We start from the raw sequence: 24,975 nt of genomic DNA, 5'->3' as shown, positions 1-24,975 counted from the left end.
TGCAGGGATATGTGAATAGCTAACCATTTACATAAAACATGGATGAGCCAGTCACGGTGTGAAACATTAAGGACATCTCCCTAAAATCTTTGGGAACAAGTCGGACAAATCACAAAACCTTAAAAGATTCACCACATTCATTTGAATGTCACTTAAAATAAAGGGTAAATCTGCTGCTAATCTGCTGCTGCCCTCTGGTCTGAAAAACACTGTCTAGTAAAATGTGGCGCACATACATCTATACATCACAAGCACCACACACTGGAGGGTTGTCGTGCTGAATTTAGAAGCCACACATCAGAGGACTTGCTTTTGTGAAGGACCTCATCCCACCTTCATGGCTGAAAGGAGATACGTCATGGCCAATCAGAGGGCTTTATTAGACACAACTTATTATCTGTCACTTCCAGCCACTTATCCTCCCATCAACGCATGAGCACCCCCACAGCGAGACGATAACATGGAGGGGGATGGCACATTGAAATAACTGAGGATCGCGACATACCTCCTTGGCTGCTACGTCTGCCGTTTCGTTTCCCGCAATACCCAGGTGACCTGGTAACCAGCAGTAAAACACCTCCTTCCCCAGCCCATATAGGTGGAGGAGGGTTTCCTGAATATTTACTTTCTCTTCTAGATACAAGCGTGGTAGAGAGTGAAGGGCATTCAGAAAATCGGAGCAGACAACGAATTTAGCACTTGAAGCATATCTTATCTGCTCCAATGACTGCAAGACCACATATAATTCGACGTCGAAGACCGTAATGTCTCGAGGCAGTCATACCTTGAAGACACGAACAGGGAAAACAATGGAGCAGCCAATGGATTCCCTCCATTTCGACCCATCCATGAAGACAACTGAATAGCTGTGGTGCTCAGTTAAATTGTCATAACATAACGTATTAAAAACATGTGCAAGACTGCACCTTGCCTGTACTGTACCAAATCAAAAATTACTCTGGGCCTCTGCAGAACCATGGTGGCAGGCAGTTAAAACCCTGGCTCTGGGTTTGTGTGTGCTCCACACCCTGTGACTCCAGCACATGCTGCACACAGATCCCACACGGCACTGTTTCTTGTGGACAATTAGAGAAAAGGAATTCGAGAGGCGGAAGAGCAACAGTATGGAATGTGAGTGAAGTCGGAGCTGCGAGGAACTTACAAGCCTGATGCCACGCGGTGAGCTGCCACCGAATGGTGAGTGGTGGTTCCCCATCCTCAGCGCAGAGACTGTGTATGGGGCTGGTCCTGTAAGCACCTGTGACTATTCTAACCCCCCTCAGAGTGCATAGCGTCAATAATCTTCAGGTAAGAAGGCCTTGTTGACCCGTACACTGTGCATCCATAGTCTAGCCATGAGCACAAAAGCTCTATAAAACCAGAGCAGACGCACCATACTGTTTATGGCTATGACATGGCTATGACAAAGAGGGTAACACTTAAAACACTGCCCTGAGAAACACCATTCTCCTGCTCAAAACAATCAGACAGCACGTCATCAGCTTGAGCTATAAAGTGCTTGGACCAGAAGGACCATCTGAAAATGGAGAGATGGCCACAAAAGCCCCCCTGATGGAGCTGCAGAAGAATATGTCAAGACAGTGATGTTTACATAGGAAACCTTCCTAAATGCTACCTCTAGTAGGGTCAGGTTGTCGACAGTGAGATTGGCTAAGGCATTACCAGTCTCTTTTAACAACCAGAATAGGCAACAGTTAAACATTTGCTCTAGGGTCTTTCCTACACAGCTTGTTACGGTGACACTCCAGTAACTACTGGGACATGTGTGGTCCTTTCCTGGTTTGAGAAGAGGTGCCAGAATTGCCTCTCTCCACAAGTTGGGAAGTTGCCTATCTGCCATATAAAATTAACAAAAATTTGAGGACAATGCCCTTTGACGCTGTTGGCAAATGTCGAAGCATGCACTACTGGATTTGGTCACGACTGAGGGCTGCATGAAAAATCTCAGACAGTGCTGATTCCAGCACCCACATGAAGGAAAGAAATCTGTAAGACACAGAGTTGTATTATCTGAAGACCAAGTCATCCCTCTTCGCAGCCGCATGGTAGCAGCAAAACATCAGATTCTTGCTGGCATCGGTAGTGGTCACTGCAAAATGCTCTGCCCTTGTCTGAACCATGCCTCCAGGCATTGTTCGGAGACATCCATTTCAGCACTGCTGCTATTGGTAAATGATTGTGTTTACCGGAAATCCTCCTGGTAGCCTCCCATACATTTGTAGAAGTAGTGGAGCAGTTGATGCAGTCCAGAAATACTTGCCACTTTTCCTGCTCTCCTTAATGATGCGTCGAGCCTTGATTTTCATGAGCCAAAGGCTGTGAGATTGTCTGCTTTTGGGCGGTACTATTTAAACCATCGAGAAGCTGCATGCCTGCCCTGGATTGCTGAGCGGCACTCACCAGTCCACCACGGAACAGGTTGCCTCCTATGATGTCTTGAGGACTGATCGATAAGTCAACGGCATGATGGATCATTTGTGTGATGCGCTCCACCCATTCCTGGATGCAGTCGCAGAATTCAAACACAGCTAGCAGGCTGAACAGCATCCAGTCAGCCCTGTTGACAGCCCATTTTGGTGGCTTCTGTGCTGGTAATGCTCCATCCAGTAGATGAATGCAGAGTAGGAAGTGGTTACTGGAATGAAGACTGTCAATGACTTCCCACTGAACAGGTTCTTCACGGGTTGGAGAACAGAAAGACAGGCTGAGGACGAGCCAGTAACAACACAGAATTGAGAGAGAGAGAGAGAGAGAGTACCTGTGTTGGGGATGTACAGCTCACGAGTTGTGATGAAGCTCTGCAAAATGCAACCCTGAGGGCAAGTAGATGTTGAGCCCACAAGACATGATGGGCATTAATGTCTTCCAGTAGAAGAAATGATTGGAGGAGTTCTTCCATAAGATCGGTGAGAGCCTCAGAGTCTATTGCCTCTTTCAGAGGTGATTAAACTCAGGAAACAGTGATCCTCCAACAAACATGAATTTCAACTGCAACTGCTTGCAGGTCAGTAGCCACAGGGAGAGGGGAGGAATGGTACATGTTACTGACAAACACAGCAGCTCCTTTCCCTAGAGTATAGCCCCATAGTACAAGGGCATCACAGGGTTTAAAATGTGTTTTCTGTAAATACAAGCACAGGGTGCTTTCAAACCCATTAATGTTCCACTGTAATATCGGAGCCACCTATAACAGGGGTTGCACTTTTAGCCTGTCTTTCAGCCAGGGAGGGGAGCTCGCAATGAGTGGAGGTTCTGTCTTGGGGCAAGATGATTGCCCCAGGCCAACATCAACGTCCATTAGCTCTACAGAAGAATCATGAGAGACATCAGAGAGGATGATGTCGACATGATCAGACTGTTTGCTTCTCGACCCCTTTGGCGATGGATGCCTGACCTTTTTCATCTTTGCTCTGTTTAGGCTTCGGATCCACACCTATGGCAGTGGCAGTGTTGGGCAGTAGACCAGGCTGAACCTTTGGAGAAGCAGGGAGCTCCACAACATCGACTACCATGGCCATGTCTTACATTCTGGGAGAAAGTGTGGGCTTTGCAGTAACTGCAGCAGCCCAACTACACTGACAAACACAGGTACTAGTGCTAACAGTAGCAACCTCTGTTTGTGTAGCAGCATCAGTTTTCTGAATTACCTGTTTAACAACTGAAGCACAGGGGGTAGGGAACGTGGAAGGCTGCATGGCGTTACAAACCTTTTTGGCCTCACCACAATGGATCTGTTTTGTTTTATCTCTGGTATCTTTCATTCTCCAAGGGAGACCCAGCAGTACCTACTCCAGACAGGGTAAGCCACATAGCAATTTGCACACTTTGGAGGAGATGAACATGGGTAGCCTTACCACATTTGTCACATGTGGATTCTCCCTTCATTCAAGAGTGGCATGCCCAATGTGATGGCATTTAAATTAGTGCATTGGGTAGGGGACATAGGGCCGCACAGTTAAACAAAGATGATGATGTTGTGGTCTTCAGTCCGGAGACTGGTTTGATGCAGCCCTCCATGCTACTCTATCCTGCGTAAGCTTCTTCATCTCCCAGTACCTACTGCAGCCTACATCCTTCTGAATCTGCTTAGTGTATTCTTCTCTTGGTCTCCCTCTATGATTTTTATCCTCCATGCTGCCCTCCAATACTAAAATGGTGATTCCTTAATGACTCAGAACGAGTCCTACCAACCGATCCCTTCTTGTAGTCAAGTTGTGCCACAAATTCCTCTTCTCCCCCATTCTATTGAATACCTCGTCATTAGTTATGTGATCTACCCATCTAATCTTTAGCATTCTTCTGTAGCACCACATTTCAAAAGCTTCTATTCTCTTCCTGTCTAAACTAGTTATCGACCATGTTTCACTTCCATACATGGCTACACTCTATACAAATACTTTCAGAAAAGGCTTCCTGACACTTAAATCTATACTCGATGTTAACAAATTTCTCTTCTTCAAAAACACTTTCCTTGCCATTGACAGTCTACATTTTATATCGTCTCTACTTCAACCACCATCAGTTATTTTGCTCCCCAAATAGCAAAACTCCTTTACTACTTTAAGTGTCTCATTTCCTATCTGATTCCCTCACCATCACCTGATTTAATTAGACTACATTCCATTATCCTCGTTTTGCTTTTATTGTTCATTTAACATCCTCCTTTCAAGACACTGTCCATTCTGTTCAGCTGCTCTTCCAGGTCCTTTGCTGTCTCTGACAGACTTACAATGTCATCAGCAAACCTCAAAGTTTTTATTTCTTCTCCATGTATTTTAATTCCTACTCCAAATTTATCTTTTGTCTCCTTTACTGCTTGGGCAATATACAGATTGAATAACATCGGGATAGGCTACAACCCTGTCTCACTCCCTTATCAACCAGCAGTCCCTTTCCTCCCCCTCAACTCTTATAATTGCAATCTGGTTTCGGTACAAATTGTAAACAGCCTTTCGCTCCCTATACCTGATCCCTCTCACATTCAGAATTTGAAAGAGATTATTCCAATCAACATTGTCAAAAGCCTTCTCTAAGTCTACAAATGCTAGAAACGTAGGCTTGCCTTTCCTTAATCTATCTTCTAAGATACATCGTAGGGTCAGTATTGCCTCATACGTTCCAACATTTCTACGGAATCCAAACTGATCCTCCCCAAGGTTGGCTTCTACCAATTCTTTCATTCATCTGTAAAGAATTCGTGTTAGTATTTTACAGCTGTGACTTATTAAACAGATAGTTTGGTAATTTTCACACCTGTCAACACCTGCTTTCTTTGGGATCGAAATTATTATATTCTTCTTGAATTCTGAGGGTATTTCATCTGTCTCACACGTCTTGCTCACCAGATGGTAGAGTTTTGTCAGGGCTGGCTCTCCCAAGGCTATCAGTATCTCTAATGGAATGTTGTCTACTCCCAACACCTTGTTTCGACTTAGGTCTTCCAGTGCTCTGTACAATTCCTCATGCAGTATCATATCTCCGATTTCATCTTCATCTAGGTTCTCTTCCGTTTCCATAATATCATCCTCATGTACATTGCCCTTGTATAGACTCTATATATACTCCTTCCACTTTGCTGCTTTCCCTTCTTTGCTTCTCCATCTGAGGTCTTGATGTTCATACAGGTGGTTCTCTTTTCCCCAAAGGTATCTTTGATTTTCCTGTAGGCAGTATCTATCTTACCGCTAGTGATATGTGCTTCTACATCCTTACACTTGTTCTCTTGCCATCCCTGCTTAGCCATTTTGCACTTCCTGTCAATCTCATTTTTGAGACATTCTCATTCCTTTTTGCCTACTTCATTTACTGCATTTTTATATTTTCTGCCTTCATCAATTAAGTTCAACGTCTCTTTTGTTACCCAAGGATTTTTACTAGCTTTTGTCTTTTTACCTACTTGATCCTCTACTGCCTTTACAATTTCATCTTTCAAAGCTATCCATTCTTCTTCTACTGTATTTCTTTTCCCCATTCTTGTCAATCGTTCCCTGATGCTCTCTCCCTGAAACTCTGTACAACCTCTGGTTCTTTCAGTTTATCCTGATCCCATCTCCTTAAATTCCCTCCTTTTTGCAGTTACTTCAGTTTTAATCTACAGTTCATAACGAATAGATTGTGGTCAGAGTCCACATCTGCTCCTGGAAATGTCTTACAATTTAAAACCTGGTTCATAAATCTCTGTCTTACAATTACATAATCTATCTGAAACCTTCCAGTGTCTCCAGGCCTCTTCCACGTGTACAAACTTCTTTCCTGATTTTTAAAACAAGTGTTAGCTATGATTAAATTATGCTCTGTGCAAAATTCCACCACACAGTTTCCTCTTTCATTCCATATCCCCATTCCATATTTGCCCACAACTTTTCCTTTTCTTCGTTTTCCTACTATTGAATTCCAGTCTCCCATGACTATTAAATTTTCATCTCCCTTCGCTGTCTGAATAATTTCTTTTATCTCATCATACATTTCTTCAATCTCTTCGTCGTCTGCAGAGCTAGTTGGCATATAAACTTGTACTACTGTGGTAGGTGTGGGCTTCGTATCTATCTTGGCTACAATAATGCGTTCTCTACGCTGTTTGTAGTAACTTACCTGCGCTCCTATTTTTTTTATTCATTACTAAACCTACTCCTGCATTACCCCTATTTGATTTTATATTTATAACCCTGTATTCACCTAATCAGAAGTCTTGTTCCTCTTGCCACTGAACTTTGCTAATTCCCACTATATCTAACTTTAAACTCTCAATTTCCCTTTTTAAATTTTCTAACCTACCTACCCAATTAAGGGATCTGACAGTTTTCTTTCTCCTGATAATGATGTCCTCCTGAGTAGTCCCTGCCCAGAGATCCGAATGGGGGACTATTTTACCTCCGGAATGTTTTACCCAAGAGGACGCCATCATCATTTAACCATACAGTAAAGCTGCATACCCTCGGGAAAAATTATGGCTGTGGTGTCCCCCTGCTTTCAGCCGTTTGCAGTACCAGCACGGCAAGACTGCTTTGGTTAATGTTATAAGGCCAGATCAATCAATCATCCAGACTGTTGCCCCACAAATACTGAAAAGACTGCTGCCCCTCTTCAGGAACCACATGTTTGCCTGGCCTCTCAACATATACCCCTCCGTTCTGGTTGCACCTATGGTATGGTTATTTGTATGGCTGAGGCACGCAAGCCTCCCCATCAGCGGCAAGGTCCATGGTTCATTGTGGGGAGGGGTGGGGGGAAATAATTCACCTTAATATGTTCTGGGAGTCTAGCGCTTTCAAAAGTGAGGATGAACGAATCAGATTTAATTGCCTTACAACCCTTTCCATAATATTCTGCATGTCTACAATGCCTTCCTGGGCCCCATTCAATTTTGTCTCCTTTTGGGATGTCCACCATGTCTCTGCACGTCACACCACCATTACAGTAGTTTAATGTGGTAAAGAGTTCAGTCTCAGTGGCATATTCCCAATTTTTTTGGCCTTTTGCACATTCATCACTTGTTGGGATCTTGTGGTTTCCATCAACAGTGACCCATTTTGCAACCGCTTAATAGATTTTAACGTACCTGCAATCCCTCTAAACCCTTTTGAATGTGAAAAGGATAAGACTTATTCAAAGCTTCCCCTTTCCTTAACTAATAAAAATACAGTCTGATTAGCACCATGTCTTCTGTCACAATGCAAACTACAATTCTGAAACAGTTCTGAGTTGGTAGCACTGGCTACATGGCCCCTCTTATTGGGTGTTGGTACATTCCAGCGGCTCACTCTTTTTGCTGGGAGGAGGAATGAAAAATTTTGAAGGATCCATCTTGGTACCATGAACAGAAAGGGAAATTGAAGTCCATTTAGACAGAGCCCCGTGTGCCTAGGTAAGTCTTATACAACTGAAGTGAGGTAGTTTCCCCAGAGGTTTCCCGTTAATAACTGTTTCACCTCAACAGCCATGCATCTCATCAATATGCAGCACCCCTTGAGACTGACGGATTTTGTAATAGGGGTTTATATCATCATCGCAATCCCTTTTATCAAGCCAAGATCCCTGTTCCCTGTGACTCACAACGTTTCACAATCTCACCACACATGCTCGTTGAAGCATGCCCAGAACTTACTGCGAGAGAGGACTGGCGGCGCTTACCACTCCCCAGCTCAGAAACCCCGTGGTCATCAAGCCCCTACCCAGAAAATGAATGCTGAGCCCCTGAGGGCTTTAAAAACAATCTTCCAAGTTACACTCTTTATACATAGATATTCACCTGAAAATTGTACAGATTTAGCTAACAGAGGCATCGAGATCATTTAGGAGGGAGGGAGGGGTAAAAGGCAACAAAACTGACAATTATTTTGAAAGGAAAAGTTGTTGGTTAATCAATTACTTCTAAAAAAAATATTTTAGATAAAAAATATTGAGCTCAAATTAAACAAAACTCATAGCTACACCAGAAGCGTAGATACTTAATTTAATTTATTAAAGATAAGAGCGAGTCCCTTAGCATGTGATTAAAAAATGTTTAAATCTGGTGATTTATTAAGCCAATGAAATTTAGTGGTGTTAGTATTCAATAGGGAATGAACGATGAAAGGAAGCTGTTGAAAACGCTCCACAAAACTGACCACTTCAAAAAGATTACAGACACTATAATTTGGAACTCACAGGGCATTGCGATACTGTCAATATCAAATATCTGCTTTTAGAAGAAAGAGCTTCTATGCCATGAGCTTGCACCTGCTCACAGTTCTTCAGCTGAAATAATGAAACTGTTGTGACTCGCCGATCTTTCAAAGTGCCGCCACGCAGTTACGCGCGTCCTCTATATGCGGCGCTGTCTGCCAGCCATGCATTGTGTCTTCCTTGAAATATATTTGTTCAACTTGAAATTATAACAATTGGCGATGAGGTAGTGATTTTTGTTTTCCATTGTTGACCCACATGTTTCCATGGCTACTTTAGAGCAACTATTGCAAGGTCTCACAGAACAGCAAACACTTCTCACAAATGCGATTCGAGATTTCGTCGCGGCATCAAATGCGGGGCATCTCTCGTCGTTGTCTCTACCTACTATTCCTCCTTACGATGAGACAGCGAAAGGCTGATCTGATTACAAAAAACGTCTACGACAGCACTTCTTGGCATTTCATGTCGCGGACAAACACACATGTAAGTCTGTTCCTTTCATGGATTTCACCTCAAATGTATCGGTTGTTGTCGCAATTGGCTCCTTTGAAAGATCCTGTGTCTTTGTCCTTTGCTGAAATGTGCTCACTTCTGTCCGTCTATTTTCAAAAGCAAACGCATGTGGTAGCCTCTCGTGTTGCCTTTTATCGTTGTCAAAAAGAACCGAATCAATCCTATCGCGCTTGGGCTGCTGAACTTCACGGCCTCAGTAGAAAGTGTCAATTTGTTACTGAAGTTCACAAAGAATCCTATGCTGATTCCATGGTACAGGATGCTATTACCTGACCGGCACCCGACAAAGAAGTTAGGCAACATGCCCTTCAGTTGACAAATCCGACTCTTGATGAAGTCCTATCCATCGCTCAGTCTTTTGAAATTTCTCGCAACACTGGAGCGCAAATAGAGGCAGGGGCGACGTCAGGGAAATACAACCTCTGTGCGATGTTGACGAAGCGTGTGGCATGTCCCCACCAGCTGACGTGGCCGCAGTATGCTCCCAAGCGCAGCCTCGGCCTAACCATAAACAAACCTCTAAGAAACTGCAGCAAAACCCACGGCAACTTCCTTCATGACCGCAGTGTTTTACGAAACATTCACGAGAAGATTGTCCACAACGTTGGGCCGAGTGTCACAAATGCAAAAAAAAAAAGGGTCATGTGTCATACGTTTGCAAATCCGACCACATACATGATGTTCATGAACGTGACGCTGATTCTGATTCTGTGTTGTCTGTCAATTGTACTTCTTCCCTTTCAGGGAAGTTATTCCTCACTGTCCAAATACTTGGTCGAGATGTTCGCATGCAGGTGGATACTGGTTCTGCTGCCACTATCATCAATTCTCAGACGTATCTTCAGTTGGGTTCTTCAATCCTGTCACCTGTCACTAGGCAATTACGGACTTACAATAAACAGAAGATTCCTCTCTTGGGAAAATTTGATGCTGAGGTACCTTACAAATCTGTCGTCGCACTGTTCCCATATTTTTGGTTGACCATAGTAACGCGGAGAATCTTTTTGGTTTCGATTCCTTTCGCGTTTTTGGGTTCTCCGTAGATGACTCTGTCAATATCGTCTCTGATGCTATTCCTTATGCTCAATTGGATTCCTTGTCGATGACATTTTCATCCCTTTTTTCTCCTGGGTTAGGCCGTGCAAACGACTTTGAAGCTCATATCACACTCAAACCCACTGCTCGGCCTAAGGTTTTTCGGTCTCGGCACATTCCTGTGGCCCTTCGTGATCAGGTCAAACGGCAGCTGGATCGTCTCACTGCTTCAGGGGTCTTGCTTCCTGTCACTTCCAGTGAGTGGTCCTCTCCTGTCATTGTCGTTGCTAAGCCAAATGGTGATATTCGTCTATGCGGCGATTTCAAAGCCACTGTAAATGCTCAATGCCTTATCAACACTTACCCTATGCCTCGACCTGAAGAATTGTTCACTGAACTTGCTGGAGGCCAGTATTTTTCTAAACTTGACCTGTCAGAAGCTTATCATCAACTTCCTCTCGACACTGCTTCCCGGCAGTTTCTGGTCCTTAACATGCCTTTCGGCCTCTATCAATACCAATGATTGCCATTCGGGGTTGCCAGCGCCCTTGCTCTCTTTCAGCGATTCTTGGAACAATTATTGCTCACTGTCCCTGGGTGTATAAATTACCCGGATGACATTGTTGTCACTGGCTCCACCACTGACGAACATCTTCAAAATCTCCGCACACTTTTCCATGTCTTACAGACTGCCAGTCTTAAGTGTAATCTTCAGATATCAAAATTTTTTTCAGGCGTCTATCATGTACTTGGGGTTTCAACTCTCTTGGGATGGCATTCGTCCGCTTCAGCAAACTGTCGGTGCGATCGATGCCCTTCCTCGCCCTACATCTGTTAAGGAACTGCAGGCCTTCTTGGGGAAAATAGCATACTATCACAAGTTTTTACAGTCTGCTGCTTCGCTGGCTCAGCCGTTGCATCGCCTGTTGCATAAAAACGTGCCTTTTCACTGGTCTGGGTCATGCGATGCGGCTTTCCAGAAATTGAAGACTATGCTGACACAGGTCCCGTGCCTGGCTACTTATCTACCTGGCCAACATCTTGTTCTTGCCACAGACACTTCTCAATACGGGATCAGTGCAATCCTTGCACACTGTTTTCCTGACGGTTCTGAACAACCCATTGCTTATGCCTCCAAAACGTTCACGGGTGCCCAAAAAAGGTATTCTCAAATTGAAAAAGAAGCTTTGACCATTATTTATGCTCTTCATAAGTTTGGTGTTTTTCTCTATGGATCCAAATTTCATCTTGTTATGGATCACAAACCACTTGTTTCCTTGTTTCATCCATCAACGTCACTTCCCGACAAGGCTGCAAACCGCCTCCAGCGTTGGACTCTTTACTTGTCTCGTTTCAATTATGAGATTCATCTCCGGCCGACGGCTCAACATGTGAATGCTGATGCACTGTCTCGCCTTCCCATGGGTCCTGATCCGGCATTCGATAGGAATGAACTTTTGTGTTTCCACCTGGATGTTGCCGAGCAACGGGTTGTGGATGGGTTCCTCATCACCAGGGACCAGCTGGCGGCTGCTACGGGTTCTGACCCTACCCTCTCTGGAGGTTTTACGCTGTATTCAGAAGAGTTGGCCAGATCATCCATCTGCTAAGACTTCTGATCCGTTGCGGAACTACTATGCTTTGCGTTACCGCCTCACGGCTAGGGATGGTGTTACCCTCCTTTCCACTGAAAATGCTTTGCTGCGCGTTGTGGTACCTGCGTCTTTGCGTGCTTCGGTCTTGTGCCTCCTTCACCAAGGGCACTGGGGTGTCTCTCGCACAAAATCTCTGGCGCGCTGTCATGTGTACTGGCCCGGCATCGACTCTGAAATCGCACACATGGTCACTGCCTGTGGCCCTTGTGCGTCACAGGCCGCAGCCCCGAAGTCATCTTTGTCACCGTGGTCTTCGCCTGAGAAGCCCTGGGAGCATATTCATGCTGACTTCGCGGGACCTTTTTTAGGTACTTATTGGCTTCTCGTTATTGACGCCTAATCTAACTTTCCTTTCATTGTCCATTGCATGTCACCTACCACCGCGGCAACCACCAATGCTCTAGCTCGCATTTCTCTTTGGAAGGCCTTCCCTCTACTCTTGTTACTGATGACGGTCCGCAATTTGCCTCTTCCGATTTTGCGGATTTTTGTGCCCATCACGGCGTCGTGCATGTCACGGCCCCTCCGTTCCATCCACACTCAAATGGTGAGGCTGAACGACTGGTCCGCACATTTAAGGCTCAGATGAGGAAACTCCTTCTGCTGGTGATGCGCTTCTCCAATTTCTGGCTTCTTACCGTTTCACCCCCATGGGCGACCACAGCCCGGCTGAGCTCTTACATGGCCGAAAGCCCCGCACGCTACTTCATCTTCTGCGGCCTTCCACCTCACAGCCGCAGGTGCCTTTGCTTGGCCGATTCACCACCGACAACCTCGTATGGGTACGGAGATATGGCAGGTGGCCAAAATGGTGTCCTGGCCGCATCTTACGACACCGTGGCCAACGCCTGTATGAAATCCAGACGGACACGGGTGTTGCAGTGCATCATTCGGACCAGCTTCAGCCTCGTGTGCCAGCGACACCTGTTCCGGATGCCGCTACACCACCTTCGGCTCTACCTGATGCTCAGGATACTGGAATCTCTCATTACTCATAACGCAGTCTTCTCACCAACATATCGGTGCCAGCACAAGAACTGACGCCACCAGGAGACGTGGCCATGCAGGAACCAGATGATCATCATTGGTGCACGGGGCCCAAGCAGATTCAACCCCCATGTCTCCTGTCATCTCGACCCATTATCATCGGGGACAATTCCGTCCGTACGGGAAGCCTCCTCCTCGAGACTTTACGGCCAGTCAAAAAAACCTATGGACGTTAGCAATCTACAGGCCACCTCCATCAAGACCTGTGCAAAAAATTCAAAGGGAAGAAAAGTGTTGTGACTCGCCGATCTTTCAAAGTGCCGCCGCGCAGTTACGCGCGTCTTCTACATGCAGCACTGTCTGCCAGCCATGCAGCAGCATTGCCACCTAAGCAGCCAGCCAGCCAGCGGCCGCTAGACTTGGACTCAGTTATGATTTGACTGTTAAAGTGTACACACATCTTACTCTGTTTACTTGATCTGTGACTTTCATTGAAATATATTTGTTCAACTTGAAGTTATAACAGAAACTTCGTGAGTTGTACTGGCACAGTTACTGACTATATACTGTACTGATCAGATTTACCCCCACTGATATTTTCCTACACCAAAAGCTGAAAAATGCACCTGCTGCAAAATAGGGTCACATTAAATATGGAAGTTCCTGTTGAGATGAATGTATACTTTGCACAGTTGGAATGATTCCAGCACTACAGTAAAGGTTTGATGAATATTAATGACTAGTCTTTGAGCTCTTGCTCTTTCTCTAGTAAAAACCACAGCTACAGCAGTGTGTGTCTGAGTGATGCCTGTGTGGTTGTGTGCGTGAATATGTTTACTTCTGCTAAATAAAGGGTAAGGGCTTGAAAGCTTGCATGAATACTGTTTTCTGTTGCATGTTTCTAAGCAATACACATCAATCAGGTAAAGATGTGTGGTTGCCTTTCTCTTATTTTTGGATTATTGATGATGAATGAACTTGAATACTAAATTGTTCAAAGTTTTACCTTTTCTCTGCCCGGGCCTCCTTTGCTTCTCTTTCTTTTCTCTGCTGTTCTTCAAGTTCAGCACCTTCAAGACGCACCCTACGCCGTACTTCCAAAGTCATTGTGCGGTTCCCACCAAGTTCAATTAACTGTCGGGCTAGTGTTCCAGGTGATGTCCTACAAAACAAAAGGCATATTAAGATGTACATTGAAATAGGTTCTACTTTCCACATCTGTTCTAAAGAAACAATAATGTTTCAAATAATGACCTATTCATGCTGATACATTTTGTATGAATTAAAACTATGAAATAGCAGGTTAGCGTGGACAATGTGTGGCTTATGAAAGAAATGAATACACGTGAACCTAGGAATTTATTAAGGAAAGCACTAATAATGCAGTGACAAAATCTGCAGTCGCCAAACAATAAACAAAATTTAAAAAGAAGGGGGAGGGCGATGATGACTAGCTTATTAATATCAAGGACTAAACAGATGACAGTGAAGAAAGTATTTCTTCCAAACTACCAATCAGTTACTACATAGTAATAGTCAAAATGCAAATTATACTTGTAACTAAACCTCATACTTGTGATACTAATATTCCTACAGTCCTGAGCCTTTGACATTCAGGCAACACTCATATTTCATATTCTTATCAGGTATTTCATCATTTAAACCATTTTAAAAAACTGTGTCAACAAATATAATTTTCATCCAAACACTTTTCATGTAAGTGAAATAGCAAGTTTAAAAAAATTCTTATAAATGTACATACACTAGCTAAACAAACATTGAAACAAATCCACACACTTCACAGAAATCACCTACAGCCTCATGCATATCAATGAGCTGACTGAAATAAAATTTTGAGGTTTTGTTGTTGTTGTTGTTAGTAATGTTACAAGAGAAGGTTGGAAGCAAGGTACTCAGCAGCTTCCTCCCCTCTCCTATCAATTTACTACATGAATGTTAAAAAAAACATAAATGTATCTCAAATGAAGTCTAAACAGATATCTATAAACAGTGTTTGATGATTAAGCTGAACTAGAATCATTATGAAGTCAAAACTTGAAATTATTTTTGTGTATAAGAACTGTACATTCAACCTGTGCATTGCTGAAATTACTCAAGATTTGTTTAGTACAGTCAAAGTTAACCCTTTCAGGGGGAATGGGAGAACATCTTCCCACATACTTTAATGTCCTCCAGCGGCCAAAGGACTTGACATTCCCACATCTAGCTAGTGCTGCCACCTATAGACTAGAATCAGAAACACATGAAAATTCCCGCTGCTGCCAGCAGTCACCCTGGCAACAATTGATGAAGTATTATATGTCTGTTGTGCTCAATCTGGTGGCAAGTAGACATAGTTTTGATGTAATTTCGTGATTTTGTTTGTATCTCTGCATACAATGGCATTTGTAACTCCATGGTACTTATTCAAAATTTTATGCATTTTCTTCGTGTTACTGCATGAAAGAAAGTTTCTAGTCGATTCTAAAACACCAAAAATATGTTGTAAACATGTGGGAATATTTTCTCCCACGGCCCATGTTGGCCATATGTCTGGCACTATTTCAAACTTTTAGTGTAGACAATAGGCCTGTTTCGTGATGTGCTATTAGGCGTATTCACTAAGCTTACGTATTTCTCATTGCAGAATTACTTTACCAGAGAGGAAGACATGGTAGACTATCTCTTCTCACTTCCTGAGAATGCGTCAGTTTTCGGCATTGAATCAAACAATGTTTCAACTGACGAGGAAAGTAATACGAGGGCTATCCACAAAGTACATTACGTTTTGGAATTAAAAATAAATAAAGTATTGGAAATTTTTTTTATTATATACAGATGAAAGCCACACTTAAATATTACTTTTCTACATAGTTGCCATTTAAATTAAGGCACTTATTGTAGCGATGGACGAGCTTAGAAATTCCTTAGTCGTAAAATTCGGCCGCCTGCGCCTTCAACCACGTGGTTACCTCTTTTGGGACAGAAAAGGTGCGATTTTTGTGGATTTCCTGGAAAGAGGCACTACAATAAACTCTCAAAGGTATTGCCAAACTCTGCACAACCTCAGAAGATCAATACAAAACAAGTGCAGGGGAAAGTTGGGCTCAAAGATCTTGCTGATTCACGACAACGCCCGGGCCCACACGGCAAATGCCACTCGTGAAGTTCTCGAATCTTTTAAGTGGGAGTTGTTTCCTCATCTGCCGTACAGTCCCGACCTGGCACTGAGCGACTTCCACTTATTCCCAGCAATGAAGAAGTGGTTGGCTAAGCAGCGTTTTGATGACGACGCACAGCTTCAAGAAGAGGTAACAACGTGGTTGAAGGCGCAGGCGGCCGAATTTTACGACGAAGGAATTTCCAAGCTCGTCAATCGCTACGATAAGTGCCTGAATTTAAATGGCAACTATGCAGAAAAGTAGTATTTAAGTGTGGCTTTCATCTGTATATAATAAAAAAAAATTCAAATACTTTATTTATTTTTAATTCCAAAACGTAATGTACTTTGTGGATAGCCCTCATGTACTGGGCATCCACCCACAATCTCCTGCTAATTTACAACAACAAATGCCTTCAGTAGGAAAGAATGTTTCAGCCCATGGAGTGTGTTCAGTCTCTGCAGGTTGTCCCATAGAGTAAAAAAAATTCCAGTTTCCAGTGATGGTGATGAGAATGCTGAAACTGATTGGGATAAAACACTGCCTCAGTTTTAGACAAAGACTCTGTTAGAGAAAGCTTAGCATTGCCAAAGAAAGCATTCTCTAAAATGAATCGTCCATATGAGTACTTTCTTGAGATCTTCAATGAAAATACCATTTAGAATATTGAACAAACAGACTTGTATGCACCCCAAGAGTGACACAATTTTCGACTGAGCTTTGAAACACCTGTAAGAAGAAAGAACTGGGTGGACTTGACAGACTCTGAGATAAAAGCATTTATTGGGTTGCTTATCATTATGGGCGTCCACAAATTGCCACATTAATAAAATTACTGGAGTTCAGATAACCCTTCTGCATGTTGGATCAGTGTCAAAAATGATAACTCTAAAACGATTCAATTTTTTTTAAAAAAAAAAAAAACCTTCACCTGAATGATAATTCGAAGGCAGTGGGGAAGGGTGCTCATGGATATGATAAACTATATAGAGTCAGGCCCCTGACTGACGCCCTAAATGCTAATTTCTTAGAGGCACATTATCCGTAGATGAAGCTATGATACCTTTCAACAGAAGATCAAGCATAAAACAATATATGCCCATGAAGCCTATAAAAAGGGGGTACAGGGTCTGGTGCCTGACTGATGCTAAGACAGGCTATCTACTGAAGTTCCAGATCTATTACGGAAAAGGGGAAGACAATACTGCCAATATTCCCCTTCGTGAAAGGGTTGCTCTTGAATTGTGTTCATCTTTGAAAAACAGTAAATGTATTGTTGCATTTGACAACTATTTCACTTTGTACGCCCTAATGAAAACAGTCCTGGATAATGGAATATATTCTGTAGGTACTGTCAGTCAAAGGTGAGTTAAAGGTACAGATAAAAGATTCAATCGTTGCGATAAAGTGGCAAGACACAAGGACAATAACAGTTTTGTCTACAGCAACATCTCCCAAGGATGTAACATTGGTTTCCAGAAAAGGAAGAGACGGTTCCATATGTAGAATTGCTTGCCCAAGTCCATAAGTTTGTGCAACTGTGTAATGGGCAATGTGGATCTCTTCGACCAGAAGCGAGAACGACATGAAGTTGGACGGCGATTGCTAAAATGGTGACACAGAATTTTTTATTTTCTGGTTGATGCTGCCATTGTGAGTGCATTTATAATGCACGCAGCAGTCACAGGAAATGGAGAGCAGCTAACATTCTGTTTACAGTTGGCAAGAGAATTACTGTCAGGATTCTCATCAACGGAACAACATGGACCTCCACCTGTATTCATTTCAAAGAAAACAGACAACATTGGTGTTCCTGAAGAACTCAGACTTTCAAATGTGGGTGAACATCTGCCAAAGGAAACTGTGAAGTATACAAGTTCTCATATGTGCAGTACAAGAAAAGAAGAAAAAAGAATGAGAATAATATGCTCAAAATGCAATGTTGCTTTGTGAGTAGATCCAAGTTTCAGACTGTTCCATAACATCCAATAACTGAATTTTTGTTAATCTTTTGTAAGTACAGGATAATCTAGCAATGATGTATATTTTTTATTTTGCTTTACAGTGTCAATATACACAATAAAAAATTCCTGAAAATTTAATAGTATCATTTCACGGTCCATGGGAAGCCAGAAAAATGTGCCCATGAAAGGCTTAAAAGTATGTTGATTGTGTATTCCTCTGATATTCGTTAATATTTTAACATCTCCAAAGTTGTGACGCTAAATTTTGGTTGTCTTTATAGTGGAATTATTTTACGTTACCATTAGCATGCATACAATAAGCTGCAAGTATGTTATGTTTGTTAGCCTGCTATGATACATTTATTTGTAATGTTGCTGTCTGGCACAAGCCATTGCAGTCATAAGCAAACTGATTGCAGCAAGCAGCTGCCACAGCTTTTTGCCATCAAGGCCAATTTCAGTACACTGGTACACACACCTTGTTGGCAACCAGCAGTGTTACTGAAATCCAGGAAGCACCTGCTGCTCTATGATGGGGGAACTATGTGACACCTGCATGTCAATACAGATTGGCATGGGTGCATGAAAGTACTGGTCACTCTGCTAGCAAATACCATCGAGTCAGTGACCATTGTGATGCAAGTTACTGTCGTGTGACCTGGAGAAGCAACATCACTTTAATACCCTCTGCTGGTGCAATCATCAACGGCCATCATCTTATAGGTCCTGCACCAGCTCCGATAGGCCAAGTGTCCCTGGGATCCTTCTAGGCAATGATCCACTTAGCATCTAGTGTCGCCAGTTGCCACCAGCCAAACACCAAAGGCTGGCGGTCACTACTTTTGTCACTAGCCACTGCTGGGGTAAGCCCTCAGCACATCCTGTTCAAGGCGTAACCATGACATTCTGTATTGGTAGCAACCGGTGAAGCTCTGAATGCCAGCTAGGAATGCTTCTCTCACGGGCAGCTCACTTCCAGGCTGCACTGAGCCACGATGGCTGCTGGTGAGGGTATGACAACACACTGCCACCGAGGACTGTGGGTGTGACCCCTGTCCCCTTCCTGTTTGCTGAATGTGGGCAATGAAGCACTGCTGTATGCTTTACATGAGAAATAAATCAACTAGTTCCAACCTGAGAAAAGATGGATTTGCTCCTGCTTCCCACTAGTGAATCCAGTTAGTTAAGGGGGATGGCACAGCCACCCTGCAAGTCTATTCCTGATCTCCCACCCTCCAATAGAGTAGACACTATCCAGCAATGTTGACATGTTTACATTTGGAGTCAGAAATGCTGGTGAGGGTCTACATTTGATATTTGGCACTGACAACATCAGAAAAACGGCACGTCCAGCAGCAGCAGTTCAAGGGCAGTATGCTGCAGAAGAGTGCAAGAGTTGATTATACACATTGAATGGGCTTATATGGTCATTTCTTTTCTCTCTTCCCTTCCTTCACTGGTGGTATCCTATGTGTAGCTGTTTTCATTTTGGCTTCTGGTGCTGATGTTGAAATACATGGTACTGAGTATTGAGGTTGAGGTTTCTGCCCAGGAGGCAATACAGCACTTACTCAGTCAAGCAGCTCAAACGCAAATAGACAATTTAGAATTACTTACAGAACAAAACAGGTTACCAGTGGAGGGAAGGAAACAGTCCCCTCCTAGAGGACCTCTAGTCCTTCCTTGACAGAAGTAGGATTACTTCGGTTACTTCCTTTTCTGGCAAAGCAGAGGAGGATGTGTTAGCCTTCTGTGGATAACCTGATCATGGTCGAAAGAGTGTGACACTTTTCAATCCTGACTACACCCCCAAGTGGTGTACAAACTGGCATTAGAATCGAGACAGCGAATTCATCTGTTTTCAGCTTTGAGATTATGCATATAAATTACTATGTCATGAGCAGATGTGTGAAACCATCGTGGCTGGCTATCCGGCTCTGTGTTGTGACACACACAGGAAACGAATGCTTAGTGCGGTCATTCCAAGCTGTCCGTTGCATTCTACCCCGAACCACTGCTGCTACTGCAGATGCATGACCTCAACCACCACATTTGCACAACACCATGCCATGGGTACAATGACCCAGCACCATCCTTAAGCTGGGCAATGCTGCCACACCATTCGTCCATCAACAAATGTAAGTTCTGAGCTTCGCTTTTAAGGAGAAGACACTGCCAGGGCCAATGCTACAAGAAACGCTGCTGAGAGCTTTTGTCACAGATACTTTTTGTTTGTTTGAAGCTTGTAGTTTAAAGGGATGCCCACAATCACGTCACAGAGACAAAAGATGATGGGTGCAGAACTGCAAGATAGGATGGTGTAACTCCAGGTGTAGAATGACTATCTACAAAAGCAACTTAATGGGGCATTAGTAAATGCACTGCCAGAAAACAGCACTGTGGCCTCAGCTAGAATCATTTCCCTATTTCTGGGGGTCCCAGAGGTGGTTCCCTCCCAACTTATAATTAATGTTGCAATGGGTTTGTTGGTTCCCACCTTTATAAGTAAACCATGTAAAATTGTCCACAGTTTCATACAAATTTTAGCAGTTGTAGGGGAACTGTCTACATGGGATGATGACGTGTTGGGAGAAGTCACCAAACTGACACTGCAAGGAGAGGCTCATGCTTATATAAATTCATGGAATTTACACATGACTAAGGAACACCAAAGCATTTGATGGCTTTGCAAAAGGGATAGTAGATAGATAAGGAGATAAGCATAGTGTTAGCTACTATAGAGACAAACTTTCCATCCTATACAAAAATTACAGAGATGATTTAGAGTGCTTTGCAGATTAAATAAAAGCAGTGTCATGTCATACATATGTACTAGGAGAATATAGTGAAAGGAATGATATACTACTCAGCAAAGCAGAAGCTCACAGTATAGATGTATTCATTCACGGGATTGATCCACAGGTAAGAGATGAGGTGACTTGCGTTTTGCCGAATACAGTAAGCAAGCTGATATAACTCACATTTCCACGCCAGGGGGCCCAGCAATTTGCCCAGTCTTCCACCAGGATAAACATACATTCATTGCTACAGTGTGCTGCACTCTTTGCAAACACCCAGGTCACACAGCTCCTAAGTGATTGGCGTCAACAGGTGTCTACTGTAGAAAGATCAAACACGAGGAAACAAAGTGTCTACCTCTACGTCACTGCTCAGCTAACCAAATATGGTACCGAGATGCTAGAAGAAATGACAATATGGGAAATCCAAGTGGGGACAGTTCTGCCACTGCTACTTGCTCCCTTCCACAAAGCAAATCCAGTAAGAGAGGCAGGACTCTCTCAGACGGCAAACATAATTTTCCAAGGTAAAAATCAATGGCAGGCAGTCTACCTTTATCATTAATACAGGTGTACAACTAACTGTTTTGTTCGTTAAACCTTCTCACAGCCGACAAATAAATCTGGTGCATTGCAGACGGAGTGCTTTGGAAAGAAAGGTAATTTACCCCATAGATTTGCAAAATTTGTTACTGGAAATAGGTGAAGGTATCATTTCACATTCGAAGTGATTTGGAAAGATGACTATGTTTTTAATGCCATTTCAAGCAATGATTTCCTCCAAATTAGGAGAAACGTCCACAATTATGACAATGTTCCCATTATGAGGATACAAGGGAATCCGCAATGAAGGTCACATTCCAACAACCACACCATAGCACTGAAATACCCAAAGCTGAGAAAATATCGAATGGTACAGAGAAAATCATCTGGATAAAGGTAAACAAAGATTTTTTTAAGATGAGATATTTTCTTCTACATTTACATCTATATGCTGCCAACCAATCTTGATGTGCACAGCAGTGGGTAGCCCCATTTTACCAGTAATTAGGGCTTCTTCCCATGCCATTTATGCATGGATCACAGGACGAATGATTGTCTGAATGCCTCTGTGCGTGCTGTAATTATTCTAATCTTGCCCTCAATGAGTCACCGTTGGAATCAGCCAACTCATACAAGTACAAAATGGGTTTTGTATATTCCTAGAGTAATCATTTAAAGCCGGTTCTTGAAACTTCATTAATAGACTTCCTCAGGATACTTTACATATATCTACAAGAGTCTGTCAGATCAGTTTCTTCAGCATCACTGTAACTCTCTCCCATGGATCAAATAAACTTGTGACCATCTGTGCAGTCCTTCTCTGCATGCATGCAACATTCCTTATTAGTCTACTAGGTATGGATCCCACACACTTGAGCAATATCCTTGAATGGGTTGCACGAGTGATTTGTAAGCAGTTTCCTTTGTAGTCTGATTGCACTATCTAGTATTCTACCAATAAACTGAAGTCTACCATCTGCTCTACCCATGAATGAGTCTATGTGATCATTCCCAGATTTTGCTGTACTACGCCATAACATTCAGTCAAACACAAATAAAATTTCCATGTTGGAAGCACTAATCCAGTATGCACTAAATATAGACATAATTTGCATTACTGAACATTGGCCATGAAATGACAAAGTAAAATTAACCTCAATCTCAGGATATAGATTAGCAAGTCATTTTAGCCAAGAGTTTTCCAAACATGGTGGCTCTGATGTCTTTGTGAAAGAACAAATGAAGTTCTGTGAAGCCAGTAAAAGTTATATTGACTCAACTGAAAAAGACTGAACTTTCCATTACTAAACTGCCAGAGTTTAATTTCATAGTCATTGACATATATAGAGCACCAAGTGAAACCTGCCAGTTTTCATGAATAAACTACAGGTTCTGCTGAACAGGATCAGTGCACTAAATATGAAGACAGTGCTTTATGGGGGTTTCAATATTGGTTTTTCAAAAGACAGCAGCACCAGAGATGCTTTGATAAATATGACCAACACATTCAATATGATCTCCACAATACACTGCCCAACAACATTAACAATTTCATTAACAATTTCATTATTGACCAAATATTCATCTCGGAAACAAATTACAGATTCACGAGCAGAGTACTGAGCATAGGTTATAGTGACCATGAGGCACATCTGCTGTGTACAGAAATGCCAACAAGTAGTAGCAGTTCTGAAAAGGTACCGTATTTACTCGAATCTAAGTTGCACTCAAATCTAAGCCACACCTGAAAAATGAGACTCTAAATCAAGGGGGAAAAAATGTCCCGAATCTAAGCCGCACCTGAAATTTGAGACTCGAAATTCAAGGGGAGAGAAAAGTTTTAGGCTGCACCTCCAAATCGAAACAAAGTTGGTCCATTGTAATATGAGACACAATTTAGGTTGAATGAATGACGATACAGATACAGTAGTTCGGTTCGAGTCGTAAGCTTAGCAGTTAAGCTTTACCAGGTAGCCATTGCTGTGCGTCAGGAGCTCCGTCCATATTTATACGGGTACCCTTCCTTTTTCACGTGCTTCGTCTGGTTTGAATTGATTGCTTATTTTTCTTTGATCTGATAAGTGCCGTTCTCTTTATTACAGGTGTTTATGTCACACTAAGCTGAAAATGTGTTACTGTACTGTGTCATGCACTGTTTGTCGCATTCTGATAATGAGTGTTTACTGCCTGTCGCCGCTCGTGGCATGGCTTGCTTTTGTGCACGCTACCGCCGCTTACAGTTAAAAAAAAATAATAGACTGTGTATGATAGAAGATGTTCTGAACGAGAGTTTAGCGAAAGTTTTTCCCCGTATGAAAATCTTTGCGCCTCTTTAGTACAATACATTCTGCACAGAAATTAGTCATCTTAGATTTAAATATCTAGTCAATTGCCGTGCTTCATTTCTGACTGTATCACTATTAGGCATAAGAATAATACGGATATAAACATGGCACAATATGTATATTCTTCCGCGTTTGCTGTTGTCTCACTCTAGTTTCGTAGTTTATTAGGCAGAAAGGATTTAAATAAGATAGCAGCAAACACGAAAGAATACATGGCAAAATGTTTATATTCGTATTATTCTTATGGTGAAGAGAATACTGCATGTGATCCACAATTCATAAAAGTTACAATTAGCAACCATCTCTTCTCACGGGTGGGAAAAAATTTGGAATGTACAGTTGGCCATATTGACAAACATCCCAAACACTCTTGCCAGTCGGATTTTCGTACTACATTGAAATGCTGCTACATTCGAAGGTGAACAATACGGAATTTGTATTTACTTCGTTGGATAATGTATGAAAATGCAGTGGTCGAAACTCGGGGCGGAGAAAAAAGCTCTTCTTCCACCTTTTTTAAATTTATTTACTGACGTAGACGTTTTGGCGCCAGTATTTGTCTTTTTGCCTGCAAAGCATGCCTGTGTAGCGCTACGTATATTCGACGGCAGAAGTTAGTTGTGGCGGCACCTACCAACATTTTTCAGAACTTCCGCTTACTTTGCACTCAATTCTAAGCCGCAGGCTGTTTTTTGGATCACAAAAACTGGAAAAAAAGTGCGGCTTAGATTCGAGTAAATACGGTAGTTGAAAAAAGAACCTTTTCTGAAGATAACACTAGAATTTTTAATCTCTTACTGGCGAAGGAAAATTGAGACAGCGTCGCCACTCAGAACAATGATGATAGCATGTACATGAGTTTTCAGAGCATCTTTCTTCACTATTTTAATGTAACATTTCCAAAAGTAGTAAAATCAGTAAAACAGATTTCTGCAGTACTGTTGTAAGAAATATAGAGTAACCCAAGAATTTGCAGATTATTCAAAAGCCTACAAAAGAATCTGTGGTAGAGTAGTCAAAGAGGCAAAAATTATGTGGAGTGACAATTTCATAAGAAACTCATCTAACAAAATGAGATCCACGTGGAGAGTTAGTTATAAAGAAAGAAAAAATGTAGTTCAGCGCCAAAGAAAAAGAACGTATCATTAACACTAGAAGGCTCAAAAGTCACAGACCCAAATTCAGTTGTGAAAAAATTCAATGAATACTTCACTTCACTAGCTGAAGACCTCATTCAAGTGCACTGTCAAAGACCAGTCCCAAGTTTCTCCAGCAAGTCAGTGATC

At 42.6% G+C, this 24,975-nt stretch overlaps 1 protein-coding gene across 1 annotated transcript in view; it reads right to left on the bottom strand.

The window, feature by feature from the left end:
* LOC124783347 (probable cleavage and polyadenylation specificity factor subunit 2) overlaps nt 1-24,975 on the bottom strand; it is a 174,496-nt gene that overhangs the window by 60,413 nt on the left and 89,108 nt on the right. Inside the window, exon 9 of the mRNA XM_047254014.1 lies at nt 13,885-14,040. Within this exon, the coding sequence (XP_047109970.1) occupies nt 13,885-14,040 (156 nt within the window). The remainder of the gene's footprint in view (nt 1-13,884; nt 14,041-24,975) is intronic.

This window comes from Schistocerca piceifrons, chromosome 1 (assembly GCF_021461385.2).
Source record: "Schistocerca piceifrons isolate TAMUIC-IGC-003096 chromosome 1, iqSchPice1.1, whole genome shotgun sequence".
Taxonomy (NCBI): Eukaryota; Metazoa; Arthropoda; class Insecta; order Orthoptera; family Acrididae; genus Schistocerca; species Schistocerca piceifrons.
The sequence above is the reverse complement of the archived record's forward strand: the minus strand, read 5'-3'. Positions and strand labels throughout refer to the sequence as shown.